The 19,082-nt window shown below is 41.5% G+C and overlaps 1 protein-coding gene across 4 annotated transcripts in view; it reads left to right on the forward strand.

The window, feature by feature from the left end:
- Window positions 1-1,637: 1,637 nt before the first annotated feature.
- Window positions 1,638-19,082, forward strand: part of SMARCC1 (SWI/SNF related, matrix associated, actin dependent regulator of chromatin subfamily c member 1) — a 174,552-nt gene continuing 157,107 nt past the window's right edge. For 2 of the 4 annotated variants that reach the window (XM_058727132.1, XM_058727133.1), the window contains exons 1-2: window positions 1,638-1,917; window positions 14,164-14,283. In XM_058727132.1, the coding sequence (XP_058583115.1) occupies window positions 1,723-1,917; window positions 14,164-14,283 (315 nt within the window). In that variant the 5' untranslated portion in view covers window positions 1,638-1,722. Of the gene's footprint in view, window positions 1,918-8,347; window positions 8,480-14,163; window positions 14,284-19,082 lie in introns of those variants that run through there. The other 2 variants (XM_058727131.1, XM_058727134.1) reach the window with 2 other exon arrangements.

Raw genomic sequence — 19,082 nt, forward strand, 5'->3', positions numbered from 1 at the left:
CACATTTTTTTCTTTTGATTTTTAGAAAAAGTTTATTTATTTTGAGAGTGTGGGAGGGGCAGAGAGAGAATCCCAAGCATGCTCTGCACTTTCAATGCTAGGTGCCCCGCATCTTACTCCTATTTTATTCTCACTGTTTCTGTCCTAGATTATATCAGGTCATCTTTTTTTTAATTAAAAAATTTTTTTAACGTTTATTTATTTTTAAGAGAGAGAGAGAGAGTGTGAGTGGGGGATGAACAGAGAGAAGAGACACTGAATTCAAAGCAGGCTCCAGGCTCTGAGCTGTCAGCACCAGCACAGAGCCATATGCTAGGCTCTAAATTACGAACTGTGAGATCATGACCAGAGCTGAAGTCAGACGCTTAACCTTAACCAACTGAGCCACCCAGGCTCCCCTCAGGTCATCTTTTTTCATCTTCTTCCTCTAATGTATCACCCACATATGCAATTGTTTTCTTCCTAATCTATAAACCTGATCATGTCATTCTCTGTGTTCAAGCTGGTTTCCCAATGCTTATAGGATAAAGTGAAAATTCACTGCCACAACCAAGTAACCTTCCTGCTTCCACATCATAGGCTCAAGGAGGGTTTCTCCCAGCTTGCTTTCACACTTTAAAGCCTTTGATCCAGTTTTCCTGTGTCCGAATGTCCTTTTCTCCCTGATCACATTCTATTCATTCTTAAAAGTTGATCTCAAAAACTCACCAGACTTTCTCACAACCAATTAGTCGTCTGCTGTTCTATAATATTATAACTCCATAATGGCCAATCACAATTTGTTAATAATTTAAAATCTTTCTGCCCCCCTATAGGTCACTCATTCACTTACTCAGCAAATATTTACGGAACATTAGATAACAGGCTCTGCTCTCAGCACCGAAAGTACACCTGTGAATAAGTCAAAGTTCTCATGTGGTCAAGTGAGAAAATAAGAAAAATACCAGATCGTGGTGAGTGGTGCACAGAGAATGTCGAGTGAGTATGATTAGCTGTTCAGTTTTTCTGAAGTACTTTTAAGCTATGAATTCGAAAAAGCTTAAGCGACAAAGGGGAAGAGCTGTCCAGGTGGCGCCAACAGCTGGTGCTAGGGCCCCCGAGGCAGGAAAGAGCTGGTGGTGCGGCTGGGGCCACGAGGGGGAAGTAAAGTGTGTGCCGCTGGAGCAGCTCCGGGTGGTGGTCCCAGATGGATGTTTACAAAGGCTACGGCGGCTTGATGTAGAAGGTCTGAGGGCAAGAGAAGGCAGACGCAGATTCCCACCCTTCCCGTGGGTTCCTCGGCCAGCACTCGACACCCTAAACGGGTTTCCCCCTCGGAACTTCTCGCCAGGTCTTTTCTCCCCGGCTGTAGCAGGGGATGACAGAAGCTCCCTGCACTGGTTGACGGGACGCAGGAAGGAACTTGGATGCAGCAAGACACGCAGAGGCCCAGGCTGGGTAGCGGAGGAGGTACGCAGCCTGCCTCGACTGGCGGAAGAGGCGGGCGCAAGAGTTCGTCTGAGACCTGCCTGGCCCCGATGCTGCGCATGCGTGCGCGCGTGCCCGCTTCGGTTAGGGACCGGGTCCCCAGAAGGGGCGGGGCCGGCCCTCCGCGCCGGAAGGGGGTTGACTGGGCGGGGCCGGGAGGTGGCGGTGGCGGCTGCGCGCGCGCGCGCGCGGGTGCGAACGGGGAACATTGCGAGGGCCGGGCCGGGCCGGGCGGTGGGACGACGGACGGCGACGATGGCCGCGGCGGCGGGCGGCGGCGGGCTGGGGGCGGCGGCGGGCGCCGCGGGCGCGGGAGGCGCGGCGGCGGCTGCGGGCCTGGCCGTTTATCGGCGGAAGGACGGTGGCCCGGCCAGCAAGTTTTGGGAAAGCCCGGAGACGGTGTCCCAGCTGGATTCGGTGCGGGTCTGGCTGGGCAAGCACTACAAGAAGGTGGGTTCGCGCGCCCGTGGGGACTAGGGGCCACGCGACGGGAGCCCGGCGCAGCTTCTGGCCTCGCGGGCCTCGGGCCGCCCCTCCCCCCCTCCCCCCCCCCCCGCGCGCCACGAGGGACAACAAAGGCAGGCGCCCGGGCCCGCCACGCCCCCGCCGTCCGCTCTCGGCGCCCGCGCGCCGGGGGCTCCATCGGACCCTCGGGGTCGGGCCTCTGGGAGTTCCCGCACGCGGGCGAGAGCCACAGCTCACTCTAGTGTGCAAGGGGCAACTGGAGCTCTGCAAGAGGGAGGGCGTGAATCTCTTTTGTTAGCTGCATTGGGTGTGCGAACAGTAATTTTTACAAACTGTCCGAGCCTGTGTTCTAAGAGCAGCTTCAAGTTTTGTTTATAGACTCGTCTTCAAAGTCAAGTGAGGTAGCTAATGGTCTCCTACCTGTTGTTCATTTGTTAAAGAATGACTTTACGATTGTACGAGGAAGTTAACAGGCTGATATTATAGATGATAGAATCGATGAGCACTGATATTAAAAAATGATAGTTTTTGCTTGTGCTTTTAGTTCCGTATAGTGTGCGCACAAGAATTAACGTTCACTCGTACCTAATGTGTTGCTTAATGAGGCCTTCCCTGAGAACCCCGTTTATATTAGATTGCCCCACTTCCTATTACCTTTATTTTCTTGGCACCACTTTCTGAGATAATTTTTTTTTTCATTTATCTGTTTCTCCTGCTTTTGGGAGGTAAGTTCCGCTGAGTCAGTGGTATTGAAAGTTGTGACTTAATCTCTTATTTATCACAAGTGTTTTTTAACTTCCCCTTGCAGATACATAGGAATGACTCCCTTAGAAGGTGTAGTGAAAGGAAAAAAAAAAAAAGAAGGTGTAATGAAGCAAACAGCCCAGATATTTCTACCAGTGGAGAATATCCACTCTGCCCCAGATTTCTGAGCACTCTTTTCAAGTTCCCGAATTCCCCCTTTGAGAACCATACCACTGGGGCAAGGACCTTGTCAGGCCCCTTCACTGCAATGCCGCCCCTCAACATGATACTCATTGCCTCGCCCTTAATAGTTGCTTAGTAAATATTTATTCAATGAATGAAAAGGTGAAGTAGTGTAGGAGCCTATTCATTTGAGTTCCGCAGCTCAGTGGAGTCTGTCAGCTTTTGGAGGTTGATAGGCAGGGGCAGGATGTTGTGTTCCTTTGACGTTACGTTGTGTGCTTTCAGAAATGACTGTTTCTTACAGAAGTTTTAGGAAGTGAGAGACCAAATATATTTTTATTTAAGATATATTTTTAGATAATTTGACTTTTTTCTGCCTAAAATTTTGCAGTCACATTTGGGATTCCCAGTTTTTCTCATCTGCATGTATGCAGACAAGAATATTGCTCTCCCTAATACAGTGATAAATTGGTCACTTTTCTTGTGTAGGCAGCAGAGCTTCTAGAAGTGGTTATGGGAATTAAATATATATTATGAAAGTGTTATTTTTTATCACATGCCCTTCAGCCAATGCTTTGGGTTTTAAATTCAGTGTATCTTAATGTAGCCTTGCTCCTCCCCTATTTGGATATCTTTATTGAGGTATAATTGACATATTAGTTTATCAATGTAGTTTAAAAAATTTTTTTATGTTTATTTTTGAGAGAGAGAGAGAGAGCGCACGCGCACGCGCGCATTAGTGGGAGAGGGTCAGAGAGAGAGGGAGACACAGAATCCGAAGCAGGCTCCAGGCTCTGAGCTGTCAGCACAGAGCCCAACACGGGGCTTGAACTGACGGACCACGAGATCATCACCTGAGCCAAAGTTGACAGCTTAACTGACTGAGCCACCCAGGTGCCCCAAGTTTATCAATGTAGTTTTAGCAGAAATATGAGGAATATTCCTTTGGATATCAAGGAAGAGAAAGGAAAAAGAGAAATAGTCATTTCTACCTCCAAACTTTGTGTGCATCTGTTTGGGCCCAGTTCTAAGAGAGCAGCTGAAGGCTTGGTTGTGTTTGGTGGGCGAGGAAGTGGTTATGAGGCTGGCTCAAGGATTTGTCTTAGAGTATTGAGGCCATTGGGTGAATATTCTCAGGGTTTCATAAGGCCAGAGTATATTCCCTGGGTCCCCTCCAATTCAGAATTGTATATTCCTTAGACCTGACAGCCAGAATCCTGTCAGCCTCAGAGAGTGGTGTTTGGAGTGGTGAAAGTATTAGCCAGAACACCCTATATATCTCTACTTGGTGTACACATTGTTGGGTTTTAACTAAACTTTTCTGTAGCACTTAATACTGCATTTTCAGATTCATAAATATCAGCAACTATGAAATAAACATGACATTGGTAGTCCCATTTATATTGATAAGTTTATCCATGCATTCTGCTAACAACTTGGCATCTAATCATATCTGGGCACTTAAACCATAACTCACTGAAATTCTTACAACAGTCTTAAGTAATAGATATTTATTTAATTTTATACATGAACGGAACCCACAGCTCCATATTTAAGTGACTTCTCAAGATTACAAGTAAGAGGGGCGCCTGGGTGGCGCAGTCGGTTAAGCGTCCGACTTCAGCCAGGTCACGATCTCGCGGTCCGTAGTTCGAGCCCCGCGTCAGGCTCTGGGCTGATGGCTCAGAGCCTGGAGCCTGTTTCCGATTCTGTGTCTCCCTCTCTCTCTGACCCTCCCCCGTTCATGCTCTGTCTCTCTCTGTCCCAAAAATAAAAATAAAAAACGTTGAAAAAAAAAAATTAAAAAAAAAAAAAAAAAAAGATTACAAGTAAGAATGGCAGATTTAGAATTCAATGAAGGTCTTCCCTGGCTGTAAATCCCCCTTTTTTTTTTTTTTTTTTTTTTTTTTTTTTTTTTTTTGCCATACTTAAATGCCTCTCATCAAAGAACTTAGTGGAACGTAGCGGAAAATGTAGTGGTAAAGGTAGGCATAGACACCTACTTGTAAAACTCACGTGGTTTCAAATTGAAAGAAAACTTGTATTTTTCTTTTCTTTTTTTTTTTTTTTTAATTTTTTTTTCCAACGTTTTTTATTTATTTTTGGGACAGAGAGAGACAGACAGAGCATGAGCGGGGGAGGGGCAGAGAGAGGGAGACACAGAATCGGAAACAGGCTCCAGGCTCCGAGCCATCAGCCCAGAGCCTGACGCGGGGCTCGAACTCACGGACCGCGAGATCGTGACCTGGCTGAAGTCGGACGCTTAACCGACTGCGCCACCCAGGCGCCCCATGTATTTTTATTTTCTGTGTGTCCTTAGTAAGTGCTCTGTCCATGTATGTTCAGTGAATGAATGAACAGATGAACTAGGAACCTATTTGTTTAAGCTTTGTTGATAAATTTGGCTCAGCAGCACACACAAAGGAGAGTGAATATTTTTTCACTGGAATGAGCTTCAGCTAGGCCAAAGAAGTCCAGAGGAGGTGACTCCTGGAGGGAAGCATAGGGTGGTTACCTATTGGCTTGAAATTGGGGCAGAAAGAGAGGGAGACACAGAATCTGAAGCAGGCTCCAGGCTCTGAGCTCTCAGCACAGAGCCCAACGTGGTGCTTGAACTCATGAACCCTGAGATCATGACCTGAGCCACCCAGGTGCCCTGCATTTTTATTTTATTTTTATTATTTAAGGAGCGGGGGAGAGGGGCTGGGGCGGGGGGGAGGCGGAATCTCAAGTAGGCTCCATGCTCAGCACAGAGCCCCACATGGCGTTTAATCTCATGACCCTGGGATCATATCAGAGTTGAAAGCAAGAGTCAGATGCTTAACCAACTGAGCCACCTAGGTGCCCTGAGGTTGCATTTTAAGTCCCAGCTGCAATGTAGAAGCTTGTTCATCTCCTGCCTGAGCTGCCTTCTTTCTATTATTGGGTACATGTCTTTCATTCTAACTTTGATGAAGATGAGAGCTGTATTTCTGAGTATAGTTTCTGAGTGGTTTTCAAATGATAACACCTCACTGATCTTAAATTGATTCAAGTCAGATACCTTGAAGGTGAAGTATATCTGTAAACCATTAAGATCCCAGGTAAGTTTCTTCCTGGTTTGGCTTATTCCTTAAAATAAGATTTAAGATGTCAGGATGATTTCAGGATGATTTAAATCTAAGGGTGATCACTAAAACAAACCAGATTGCCTAAGGAATGCATTTCAGTACTCTTTACATAAAGTATTTAACAAAGACAGTTTTTTGTTTGTTTTATGGGACCTTGGCTGCAATGGGATTGTTCAGAGACAAGTTGAACTTTGGATACTCAATGTTATAGGTAACATAAACAGATGCATTGATAGAATTTTCTAAACTTAGATCTTCTTGCCATTCTTAAAACACTTCAGACTAAAAGTCTTTGGTTGTCTTAAGTAAAACATGCTGTTGAACTTTTTTTTGATCAAAAGATAAAAAAAATTATTATTTAAATTCAAGTTAGTTAACATATGGTGTAGTATTGGTTTCAGGAGTAGAATTCAGTGATTCATCACTTATGTACAATACCCAGTGGTCATCTCAACAAGTGCCCTCCTTAATGTCCATCACCCATTTAGCCCATCTCCCCATCCACCTTGTTTGTTCTCTGTATTTAAAGAGTCTCTTATGGTTTGCCTCACTGTTTTTATCTTATTTTTCCTTCCCTTCCACTGTGTTCATGTTTGTTTTTTTTATTTTTTTTAATGTTTGTTTATTTTTGAGAGAGAGCATGAGCAGTAGAGGGCCAGAGAGAGAGGGAAACACAGAATTCAAAGCAGACTCCAGGCTCTGAGCTGTCAGCACAGAGCCTGATGCGGGGCTCAAACTCATGAACCATGATATTATGACCTGAGCTGAAGTCAGATGCTTAACCAACTGAGCCACCCAGGCGCCCCTGTTTTGTTTCTTAAATTACACATATGAGTGAAATAATATTTGTCTTTCTCTGACTGATTTATTTTGCTTTGCATAATATCCTCTAGTTCCATCCATGTTGTTGCAGATGGCAAAGTTCCATTCTTCTTGATCGCCCAGTAAGATTCCATTGTGTATATATACCACATCTTTATCCATTTATCAGTTGATGGACATTTGGGCTCTTTCCATAATTTGGGTATTGTTGATAGCACTGCTATAAACATTGAGGCGCATGTGCCCCTTCCTTCAAATCAGCATTTTTGTGTCCTTTGGATAAATACTAGTAGTGCAATTGCTGGGTTGTAGGGTAGTTCTGTTTTTAACTTTTTGAGAAACCTCCATACTATTCAAAAGATAAAATGATTATGACTGAAATAGTCTATAGTCATTTTTGTTAATCAGGATTCAGTGTTTTAAAAGCTGTCAAGAGGCTTTTATGTTAAAAAAATTTTTTTGTTTATTTATTTTTGAGAGTGAAAAAGATAGAGCATGAGCAGGGGAGGGGCAGAGAGAGAGAGGGAGACACAGAATCCAAAGCAGGCTTTAGGCTCTTGAGCCATCAGTACAGAGCCTGATGCGTGCTTGGACCGACACATTGTGAGATCATGACGTGAGCCGAAGTAGGACACTTACCTGACTGGGCCACCCAGGTGCCCCAAGAACCTTTTATGTTTTAGGTGATATTTTTGAAAGCTTTTGAAATGAGTTCTATTATAGCAGTATGGGATGTGAAGAGCATTACACTTTGGAAGTTGTGAGTTCAGTACTCTTGGCTGCTAATTGGTGGTGTCCTTGAGCAGATGACTTGATTCCTGTTTTAATTTTCCATTTGTAGATTGGGAGTAAGACTGACTCCCATAAGACTGTTGTTTGATTCAAATGGGATAGTAATTGAAGATGGGATTATGTAAATTTGAGGTGATAATGATATTTTTGTGTACATCCCATGGTGATCTTGCTTCATTCTTACTGGTTAAATAGAATGTTAATTTTAAACGTTTAAAAGTTGTTTTAAAAACTTTAGTGGTGGGGCGCCTGGGTGGCGCAGTCGGTTAAGCGGCCGACTTCAGCCAGGTCACGATCTCGCGGTCCGTGAGTTCGAGCCCCGCGTCGGGCTCTGTGCTGACAGCTCGGAGCCTGGAGCCTGTTTCCGATTCTGTGTCTCCCTCTCTCTCTGCCCCTCCCCCGTTCATGCTCTGTCTCTCTCTGTCCCAAAAATAAATAAAAAACGTTGAAAAAAAAAAAAAAAAAACTTTAGTGGTATCTGGCTGACTCAGAGCATGTGACTCTTAACCTCAAGGTCGTGAGTTCAAGGCCCACATTGGGTGTGGAGCCTACTTAAAAAACAAATAAGACATTATAGTCCTACATTGGCTGCATTTTCAGTGGGTGTGAGGTATGGTTTACACTAATGCATTGATGTAGCAGTTTATTTATGAATTAAAAATGTTATGTTTCTAATTTCTTTTTTTCTTTTTGAGGGAGGGAGAGAGTGCAAGTGTGAGTTGGGGAGATGGGCACAGAGAAAGGGAGAGAATCTCAAATAGGCTCCACACTCAGCATGGAACCCGATGTGAACTTGATCTGGTGACTATGATATCATGACCTGAGCTGAAATCAAGAGTCGGATGCTTAACCAACTGAGCCACCCATTGCCCCGGAAAAAAAAGTTTCTAACCAAGGTTAAATATTTTGTAATTTAAAAATTGGATTTTAAAATAGCTAAATAATACTGAATGGATTTTGAACTTGGCCATCTTTATTCTGAAACTATAAGGTTGTCCATATGAAACTTTTACATGTTTTTTGTATTCTGAATGACAGTATATCAAATGAAACATGCATAATAGTGTAATTTAGAATGTATATGAATCTATGTATGTAACAGTTACTAAGTTTAGTTTTTGCCTGAAGGGTTGATTTGGTTTTTGCTGACAACCTTCCTGTAAGATGGTGTCTTTTTCAGTTTCAGGATTTGGCATTGTTCAGTGATCTGCAGGTATCTGAAAGATAAAAAAGTTAGGCTTATTAGTCTTTCATGCTTTACGATGTGCAAAAAAACTGCAGTACATTGTATGAGTCCTTTGAGAAACCTATACTTATTAAAGATAATAAAGTTACCTTGTGGATATATACTCCATATTTTGTCAGTTCTGTAGGATACATTTGAAGAGTCTATTAAGATAATTTGAGGGGTGCCTGGGTGGCTCAGTTGTTAAGCGTCTGACTCTTGATTTTACCTCAGGTATTGATCTCACAGTATGTGAGTTCGAGCCTCACATCAGGCTCTGCACTGACAGTACAGAGGCTGTTTGGGATTCTCTCTCTCCCTTCTGTCTCTATCCCTACCCTGCTTGCTCTCTCTCTCAAAATAGATTAAAAAAAAAAAAAAAAAGATAATGTGAGTGTTACAAATTACTTACCAATTGAATATTATTTGTTGAAAGATTTACTATGTTGAATAAATCGGAAAAAACCTGATACTGAATTTTCATTTGAAAGTATGGTTCTTAATTTTTTTTTTTTTAACGTTTATTTATTTTTGAGACAGAGAGAGACAGAGCATGAACGGGGGAGGGTCAGAGAGAGAGAGACACACAGAATCGGAAGCAGGCTCCAGGCTCTGAGCCATCAGCCCAGAGCCTGACGCGGGGCTCGAACTCAAGGACCGCAAGATCATGACCTGAGCCGAAGTCGGACGCTTAACCGACTGAGCCACCCAGGCGCCCCGAAAGTGTATGGTTCTTAAAAAATGTAAACTTGATAGGGGCGCCTGGGTGGCTCAGTCGGTTGAGTGTCCGACTTCAGCTCAGGTCACGATCTCACGGTTCGTGAGTTCGAGCCCCGCGTCAGGCTCTGGGCTGATGGCTCAGAGCCTGGAGCCTGCTTCCGATTCTGTGTCCCCCTCTCTCTCTGCCCCTCCCCCGTTCATGCTCTGTCTCTCTCTGTCTCAAAAATAAACATTAAAAACAAAAAAATGTAAACTTGATAGTTTTTGTAGGAATTGGCAATATTATAGGAAACGGAAATTGTAGTAGTTTTTAACAATTAAAAATTGTATAAATGTGTTTTAACTTTTGAGTTATAATAAACTGTATTCTTTAAGACATAGTAATATCTGAAACAGATTTTTAAAAAAGTTTAGGGGTCCTTAGGGTACCTGGGTGGCTCAGTCGGTTATGTATCCAACTGTTGATCTCAGCTCAGGTCTTGATCTCCTGGTCGTTGAGTTCAAGCCCCTCATTGGGCTCTTCGCTAGGTGTGAAGCCTACATAAAAAAAAAAAATGAAATAAAAAATTTAGTGGTTCTTTTTTAGACATGATGTTTAAAAATTTTTTTTTTAATGTTTATTTTTGAGAGACAGAGAGACAGAACTCAAGTGGGGGAGGACCAGAGGGAGAGGGAGACACAGTACAAAGCAGGCTCTAGGCTCTGAGCTGTCAGCATAGAGTCCAAGGTGGGGCTCGAACTCAGGACCCATGAAATCATGACCTGAGCCATAGTCAGACGCTTAACCGACTGAGCCACCCAGGTGCCCCTTAAACACTATTTTTAAAAAATGTATATTGATTTTGAGAGAGAGAGAGAGAGAAAGAGCATGAGTCTGGGAGGGGCAGAGAGAGAGAATCCCAAGCAGGCTTTGCACTATCAACACAGACTTAGGGCTCAAACCCACGAACTATGAGATCATGAGCTGAGCTGAAATCAAGAATCAGATGCTTAACTTACTGAGCCACCCACGTGCCCCAAAAGTTTAGTGGTTCTTAAAGTAGGTTCCCAGTCTAGTTGTGTCACCTGGAAGTTGTTAGAAATGCAAATTCTTGGCCTTACCTATTGAATTGGAAACTCTGAGTAGGTCTAAAATTTGAAAATATTTTAGATCAACAGAGTTGACGTCTTATGTGCTTAATGGTATGAAACTTGTTAACATTTTTTTGACTGGTATTCTACTTTGTGGCCTTATGGAAATGTGTTTTGACAGAATACATTTCATAGAAAACTTAAAAAATTTTTTTAAATGTTTATTTTTGGGAGAGAGAAAAAGACAGAATGTGAGCAGAAGAGGGGCAGAGAGAGAAGACGACACAGAATCCGAAGCAGGCTCCAGGCTCTGAGCTGTTAGCACAGAGCCTGACTGGGGCTCCAACTCACAAACCGTGAGATCACAACCTGAGCCGAAGTCAGACACTTAACTGACTGAGCTGCCCAGGCACCCCTAGAAAAGAAAACTTTTTATAAGGATGACAGAGGAGTTGTCTAGAACAGGAATAGGCAGAATTTTTCTATTAAGGGCAGGAGAGTAAATATTTTAGGGTATGCAGGTCATGTCATCTCGGTTGCAACTGCTCGACTCTGCTGTTACATGAAAGCAGCCATAGACAGTGTGTAATGAATGAGTGTGCTGTGTTTGGATAAAACTTTACTTATGGACAGTGAAATTTGAATTTCATCTAATATTAATGTGTCAGAAATATTATTCTTTAAAATTTCTTTCCAGCCAGGTTTTTCAAAAAATTAAAAATAGAACTATTCTACAACCCAGCAATTGCACTACTAGGTATTTATCCAAGGGATACAGGTGTGCTGTTTTGAAGGGGCATATGAACCTCAATGTTTATAGCAGCACTATCACCAATAGGCAAAGTATGGAAAGAGCCCAAATGTCCATCGATGGATGAACGGATAAAGATGTGGTACACACACACACACACACACACACACACACACACACACACACAATGGAGTATTACTCAGCAATCAAAAAGAATTAAATCTTTTTTTTTTTTTTTTTTTTAATTTTTTTTTTCAACGTTTTTTATTTATTTTTGGGACAGAGAGAGACAGAGCATGAACGGGGAGGAGCAGAGAGAGAGGGAGACACAGAATCGGAAACAGGCTCCAGGCTCCGAGCCATCAGCCCAGAGCCTGATGCGGGGCTCGAACCCACAGACTGTGAGATCGTGACCTGGCTGAAGTCGGACGCTTAACCGACTGCGCCACCCAGGCGCCCCAAAAAGAATTAAATCTTGCATTTGCAACTACGTGGATGGAACTAGAGGGTATTATGCTAAGCGAAATTAGAGAAAGACAAATATATGACTTCACTCATATGAGGACTTTAAGATACAAAACAGATGAACATAAGAGAAGCAAAAATAATATAAAACCAGGGAGGGGGACAAAAACATAAGAGACTCTTAAATAATGGAGAACAAACAGGGTTGCTGGAGGGGTTGTGGGATGGGGGATGGGCTAAATGGGTAAGGGGCATTAAGGAATCTACTGAAATCTTTGTTGCACTATATGCTAACTAACTTGGGTGTAAATTACAAAAAAAAAAAAAAAATCAAAATCAAAAATAAAAGATTACCACCCTAAAGAAAAAATTTGTTTCCAACCATTTAAAAATGTAAAAACTGTTCTTAGCTTGTGGGCTACAGAGAAACAGGCAGTGGGCTAGATTTTACCAACCTTTGGTCATGTAATATAAAGCATGTCAACAAAATACCAGTCTTAGCAAAGTGAACTGCATGCTGGTTGTTTGATTTAGAGTGGAAAGCTAATGCACCTGAATAGATAAAAATGTGGGAGGATACTAAGCTTTAAGAATTGCCTTTTTATATCATGCTTTATCTTTGCTTGGCTGTAGTACAAATTGAGAGCCGTTCAATCTAGTAACAGTAGACTGCCGCTGATACCATTTTGCCATACATAAATCACTTAAAAATTATTTGTTGTAATAGAAACTTACCTCATTAATCTTGAAATGTTGGATGATACTGGGAAAGAGGTTTGTTCCAGGAAAAAAAATTTGTTATCTTTTCAATTTCAAGGAGGTGTAAATGTTTTTTCCTGCTCAAAATTGGAGGTTTAACAAAAATTACTGAATGTATTGGCTTTTCAAAGTGATATTGAACATTCAATACCTAATTAAACTTTTATATTTAATTTAGCTTGCTGATTTATGCTTTTCCTGTCATGTTGCCCGTTATCTTTCCTTGCTGTGGAACTATCTTGCTGTCTTCCACTAGTTTGACCTTTGAACATTGTCGACAGCCATGCGGATAAGTTTTCACATGTGCTTGTTTAAAAAAATGCTTTTTGTTGTAAAAAAACAACAGAATTTACCATCCTAACCATTTTTAGGTTTACATACATATATTTTTTAATGCATAAAACTAACCATTTTATTATATTCAAAACTTCTTGCCATGAAATAACCATTTTATTATGCTTAGAGTTTCTGTGTGTCAGGAATTTAGAAGTTTCTGTGTGTCAGGGTGCAGTGGGGACAGTTGTCTCTGCTCAGTGATGTCTAGGGCTTCGACTGGATAGATTTGATGATTGGGGATGACTTGACAGCTGGGGGCAGAATCATCTGGAACCATTTTTACTCATGTGTCTGGTGGTGGTTCCATCAGTTTTCTGGAATATCAGCTGGGGCTTCTGGCCATAGCATATCCAAGTGGCTTCTCTATGTAGCCTGTGCTTCCTCAAAGTATGATGACCTTTAGGTAGTTGGACTTCATGGTAGTTCAGGGCTCCAAAGGTGACTTGCCCCAAAAAACTACATGGAAGCTATAGAACCTTTTTTGACTTATCCTCAGAGGTTCACAATATCACTTTTTTCCCTCTATTGCATTCTAACGGTTCCAAGTTCATCATTAAGGTTGGTCTTGATTCAGCAAAAGAGGGCATACACCCTACTTCTTTTTTTTCTTAATTTTTTTTTAATGTTTGTTTATTTTTGAGAGAGAGAGAGGGAGGGAGACACAGAATCTGAAGCAGGCTCCAGGCTCTGAGCTATCAGACACAGCCTGATGTAGGGCTCGAACCCACAGACCACAAGATCATGACCTGAGCTGCATGAAGTCAGACACTTAACCGACTGACCCACCCAGGCATCCCTGTATACATCCTGCTTAATGAGAAGAGTGTCAGAGAAATTTGTGGGTCTGTTTTAAAAACAGTACAGTCTACTCTCTCGTCAGAAGTTATTTATATTCATCTCACATAACAAAATACATTTGCTAGTACGTCTCATCTCACTACAGTGACTGTCAGGCTCAAGTTTGAGATTTTGGATCTCACCATCTACTTTAGGTCTAGGTGCGCACGAGGTGACTTGGATTCATTGCTAGGACATGGTTTCTCTCATTCTGAAACCTGTTAACTAAAGAGACAAAGTTATTTCTCCTCACCGCCTCAGTATTTGTTTTTTGTAAGCTCCTTTACAGCAGAGAGCATGGTTCAGACCTCTGCAAATCTGTCACCTTGTCAGTGTTTAGTATGTAATAGGAAGTAAGGGAACATTCTCTTCCACACGATTGTCCTAGATTTTGAGTTCCTGTCTTTATCTTGCAGTATGTTCACGCAGATGCTCCTACCAACAAAACTCTGGCTGGGCTAGTGGTACAGCTTCTCCAATTCCAGGAAGATGCCTTTGGGAAGCATGTCACCAACCCGGCCTTCACCAAACTTCCAGTAAGTACATCAACTTACAATAACACTGGGGAATCAGTGGTTTCTGTACGAAGTACTGTCTACAGCTCTTTCCTTTACTGCTACTATCCAAACAGAAATAACAACAAAAAAAGAGCCTCAACAGAATTTTACCTATAGAATATTACCGTTTTTTAACTGTGGGAAACTTCTCTTTCAGGAGTCATTTAATATTTGCATTAAACATCATAACAAGTATTTATAGACTTAACATTTTAGTATGTTGTAGTTTTCCTTGTAGTCTCTACTATACCGAGTCTTTTCCATTCTTTAATTCAATTCTTGTGGCTAGGATACTTTTTTGTGGAATTTTTATCTTCTGTAGCCAAGACTCTTCTGAGCTTGTGTGAAAATTTAATTCTGTTGTCCTTGCAATTGATACTTTGATAGTTTGGTCTCAGTTATGCTTTTTTTCCTTTTGAAATATGTAGGTTCTGTTCTTTCATTTTTTTATGTTTATTTATTTATTTTTAATAGTTTATTTTTAATAATCTTTAACCAAGTATGGGGCTTGAACTCATGATTTCAGAGATCATGAATCACATGCTCTACTGACTGAGTCAGCCAGAGCCCTGGTTTTGTTCTTTCCTTAACATTTGAATTTATAGACAAGTTTGATACTTGATTTATTTTTGAGAGAGAGAGAACGTGCACTCAAGCAGGAGAGGGGCAGGGAGAGGGAGACAGGATCTGAAGCGGGCTCTGCACTTCAGTACAGAACCCGATGTGGGCTTGAACTCATAAACTATGAGATCATGACCTGAGCTGAAGTCTGATGCTTAACCTACTGAGCCACCCAGGCGCCGTATTAAACTTTCTGTTTTAACAGCCCATTGATATCTCAGGTATAATTGAGAATAGGAGATAGTGTATGTTTTTTTACTGGTCTTTCAGTAAATGTATTTAGTTTGCTTATCATATTTTTGTTATCCAGACATTTTATTTATTTATTTATTTATTTATATTTTTTAATGTTTATTTTTTTTTTTAATTTTATTTTATTTTTTTTCAACGTTTATTTATTTTTGGGACAGAGAGAGACAGAGCATGAACGGGGGAGGGACAGAGAGAGAGGGAGACACAGAATCGGAAACAGGCTCCAGGCTCCGAGCCATCAGCCCAGAGCCTGACACGGGGCTCGAACTCACAGACCGCGAGATCGTGACCTGGCTGAAGTCGGATGCTTAACCGACTGCGCCACCCAGGCGCCCCTTAATGTTTATTTTTGAGAGAGAGAGACCGAGCATGAGCTAGGGAGGGGGAGAGAGAGGGAGAAACAGAACTCAGAACTCAAAGCAGGCTCCAGGCTCTGAGCTGTGAGCACAGAGCCCGACACGGGGCTTAAGCTCACGAACTACGAGATCATGACCTGAGCCAAAGTTGGACGCTTAACTGATTAAACCACCTAGGTACCCTCCAGACATTTATTTAGTCAGATAAAGAATTGTGGTATTTAAAAAGAAATTTTTTTTTAACGTTTATTTTTGAGAGAGAGAGAGAGAGAGAACATAAGGCAGAGGCAGAAAGAGAGGGAGACACAGAATCCAAAGAAGGCTCCAGGCTCTGAGCTGTCAGCATAGAGCCTGACATGGGGCTCGAACCCACGAACCGTGAGATCATGACCCGAGCTGAAGTTGGCACCTGACCGACTGAGCCACCCAGGCACCCCAAGAATTGTTTTTTGTTTTTAAGTAATCTCTACCTCCAACATGAAGAAATCTCTACCCTCAGTATGGGGCTTGAACTCACAATCCTAAGATCAAGAGTCACATGCTCTATTGACTGAGCCAGCCAAGCATAGAATTGTGTTTTTTGAATCAAGTTAGGAAGCTTTCACTTGTAGTGATAAGAAATTTAGTCAAGTGTTCTTCTAGTACTTGTATGGTTTCATTTTTTACACTTAATTCTTATCTGTTTAGAATTTGTCTTGGTATTCAGTGTGAGCGATGGATCCATTTTTTTTCTTATGATTATCTGGTTACCCCAGTGACATTAAAAAGTGCTTCTTTTCCCCCATTGATTAGAACTCAACAAGTAGGTCTGAAGCATTTGGTTATTTACCAAGTTGTGAGAATTTAAAGAGCAGGGTGGTGTATTGTCTGTCCTCAGGGGGCTCATACTCTAGTGAGCTGAATGAATAAAGCCTTTGACTTTCCTGGTGATCTCAGGTAATGTTTTCCAGGGGAAAGGACATTTGAATTTGAGACCTGAGAGTTGAGTATGAGTTCTTCAGGGAAATGCTGGAGGATGGAATTTTCAGGTAGTGATAGCAACATGTAAAAGCATAAAGGCTTGAGAAAATGTGGTACTTTACCATTGCAGATAATTCAAGATTAAAACGGAGGACAATAGATAGAGAAATGGGCTAGAATCAGTCTTAATAGGCCAAGTTTACTATGCTAGATGTGTGGTCTTTATCTCGAAAGTGATGGGGAACCACACAAGAGAGAGAGTGGAAGGTGGCTTAGTTGATTCTGGGTTTTAGGAAAATCCCACAGGCTTCAGTGTGAAGAATGGATTGGAAGCTGTTGAGATTGGAGGCTTTGAAAGTTTTGCATGAAGAATCTGCTCTCATAATCCACTGTAATGACAACCTGCAGAGCAAGCAGTAGATTTAAAGAGGATAGAAAGGAATTGAAAGAGTTTAAGGGGGCAGAACTTGGTAATACTTTGGTGGGGGCAGTATAGGGGCTGGAAAAAGAAAGAATTTACTAAGGTGACTGTACCAAGCATTCAGACACCCTTAGTACTAAGGGGAAAGCCAGAGTAAAAGCAGGTTTCTAGGGAAAGGTACTCAATTTAGTTTTAATTGTGTTAGGGTTGGTTCTCCTATAGGCACCTTGGGTTTAGAAATTCTGTAGGTACTAGGAAATAAGGTCTGGAATTTAGACTACGGGGTTGAATTAGAAGAGATTTGGGTACTGGGTACTGGTTGAATTTGCAGTTGTAGAGCAAGATCATTCCTTCTGTTTTGATTTACTTTTTAACTTTATCCTTTTGATATACTTATATTTTAATGTGTGATTTAAGTTACATATACATGATGTATTAGCATTGTATAAGTGCATGTATATAATTTATGGATAGATTTTTAGGTATTAGAGGTATATGCTCACTTTTTACTAATGGGAATTACTCAACTGGATAATCAGTGTATTTCATTTTGTGAACTGTGTGACTAATTGAAATTTTTTTTGGTGACTTTTGTAAATTTAAAATTATTTCAAAGTAAAAATTTTGCAAGAATAGTACAAAGAACTTTCATTTTCCCTTGATTCAGAACCTCTGATTGTTAACATGTTACAATTGCTTTATCATTCTCTTTTAGTTTATGTGTATCTGTATTTTTTTCCTGAATCATTTGAAAGGTTCATATTCCTTTACCTCTAGTTACGTGAGATATTAGTTCTTATTCTTGTATATTATGAACCAGATTAGAATTATTAAATCAGGGGCTATTTGAAGTTATCATTTAAAATAGGGGCGCCTGGGTGGCGCAGTCGGTTAAGCGTCCGACTTCAGCCAGGTCACGATCTCGCGGTCCGTGAGTTCGAGCCCCGCGTCAGGCTCTGGGCTGATGGCTCAGAGCCTGGAGCCTGTTTCCGCTTCTGTGCCTCCCTCTCTCTCTGCCCCTCCCCCGTTCATGCTCTGTCTCTCTCTGTCCCAAAAATAAATAAAAAAAAAAAAAATAAAAAAAATAAAACAGTGTAACATGGGGTGCTTGGGTGGCTCAGTCGATTCAGCGTCTCTTGATTTCAGTTTAGGTCCTGATCTCACTCTCGGTTCATGAGTTTGAGCCCTGAGTTGGGCTTGTGCTGACAGTGCAAAGCCTGCTTAGGAGTCTCTCTTTTCCTCCCCTCATCACACTCTCTCTCAAAATAAGTAAATAGTCTTAAAAAAACAAAACACTGTAACATAATACATAGAGATTGCACTTTATCAAGTATAACATCGTTTAGAATAAAATTTTTTTTTTTTTTTTTTTTTAAATTTTTTTTTCAACGTTTTTTATTTATTTTTGGGACAGAGAGAGACAGAGCATGAACGGGGGAGGGGCAGAGAGAGAGGGAGACACAGAATCGGAAACAGGCTCCAGGCTCCGAGCCATCGGCCCAGAGCCTGACGCGGGGCTCGAACTCACTGACCGCGAGATCGTGACCTGGCTGTAGTCGGACGCTTAACCGACTGCGCCACCCAGGCGCCCCTAGAATAAAATTTATAGATAACATTACATGAAGTATTTTATATAATGTGATTCACATTATGATTATATGAATGGTCTTAAAAATAGTATCTACAGGAGGCTTTATTTATGGGATGTTTAACTCTTGGGAACTAAACCATTATTTTTTTCCAGATTAAAGATTAGGGAAGAGTATTTTTAGGCATAAGCCATAAATAAAAATAATTCATGGCTTAGTGCCAGTGGGACCAGATGTACTTCTCTTCCTCTTAAAATAGTGTTTAGCATTTTTCCAAATGAAAGGGATTGATGTAACGTGTAATGGTGTCAAGCAAAAGTGGATGAGAGAGGCAATGAAGCCAAGAACGTTTTAGTGGAACATGTCAGCTACTTAACCTTAAAAGTTTTTTTTCTCCTCTCTTTTTCTTTCTGAATAAATAGTACTGGTGTAAGAGTTCACTATTTGGACTAATTTTTTTTTTTTTTTAATCAAAGTGGAACTTTATATACTAACGTCTTAAGTCATACCAGATATTAAACAGCTGGCTCAGTGTAGGTTATGTCCTATATAATGCTAAACTGAGATGTAAGAGGATTT

This window comes from Neofelis nebulosa, chromosome 4 (genome assembly GCF_028018385.1).
Source record: "Neofelis nebulosa isolate mNeoNeb1 chromosome 4, mNeoNeb1.pri, whole genome shotgun sequence".
NCBI lineage: Eukaryota > Metazoa > Chordata > Mammalia > Carnivora > Felidae > Neofelis > Neofelis nebulosa.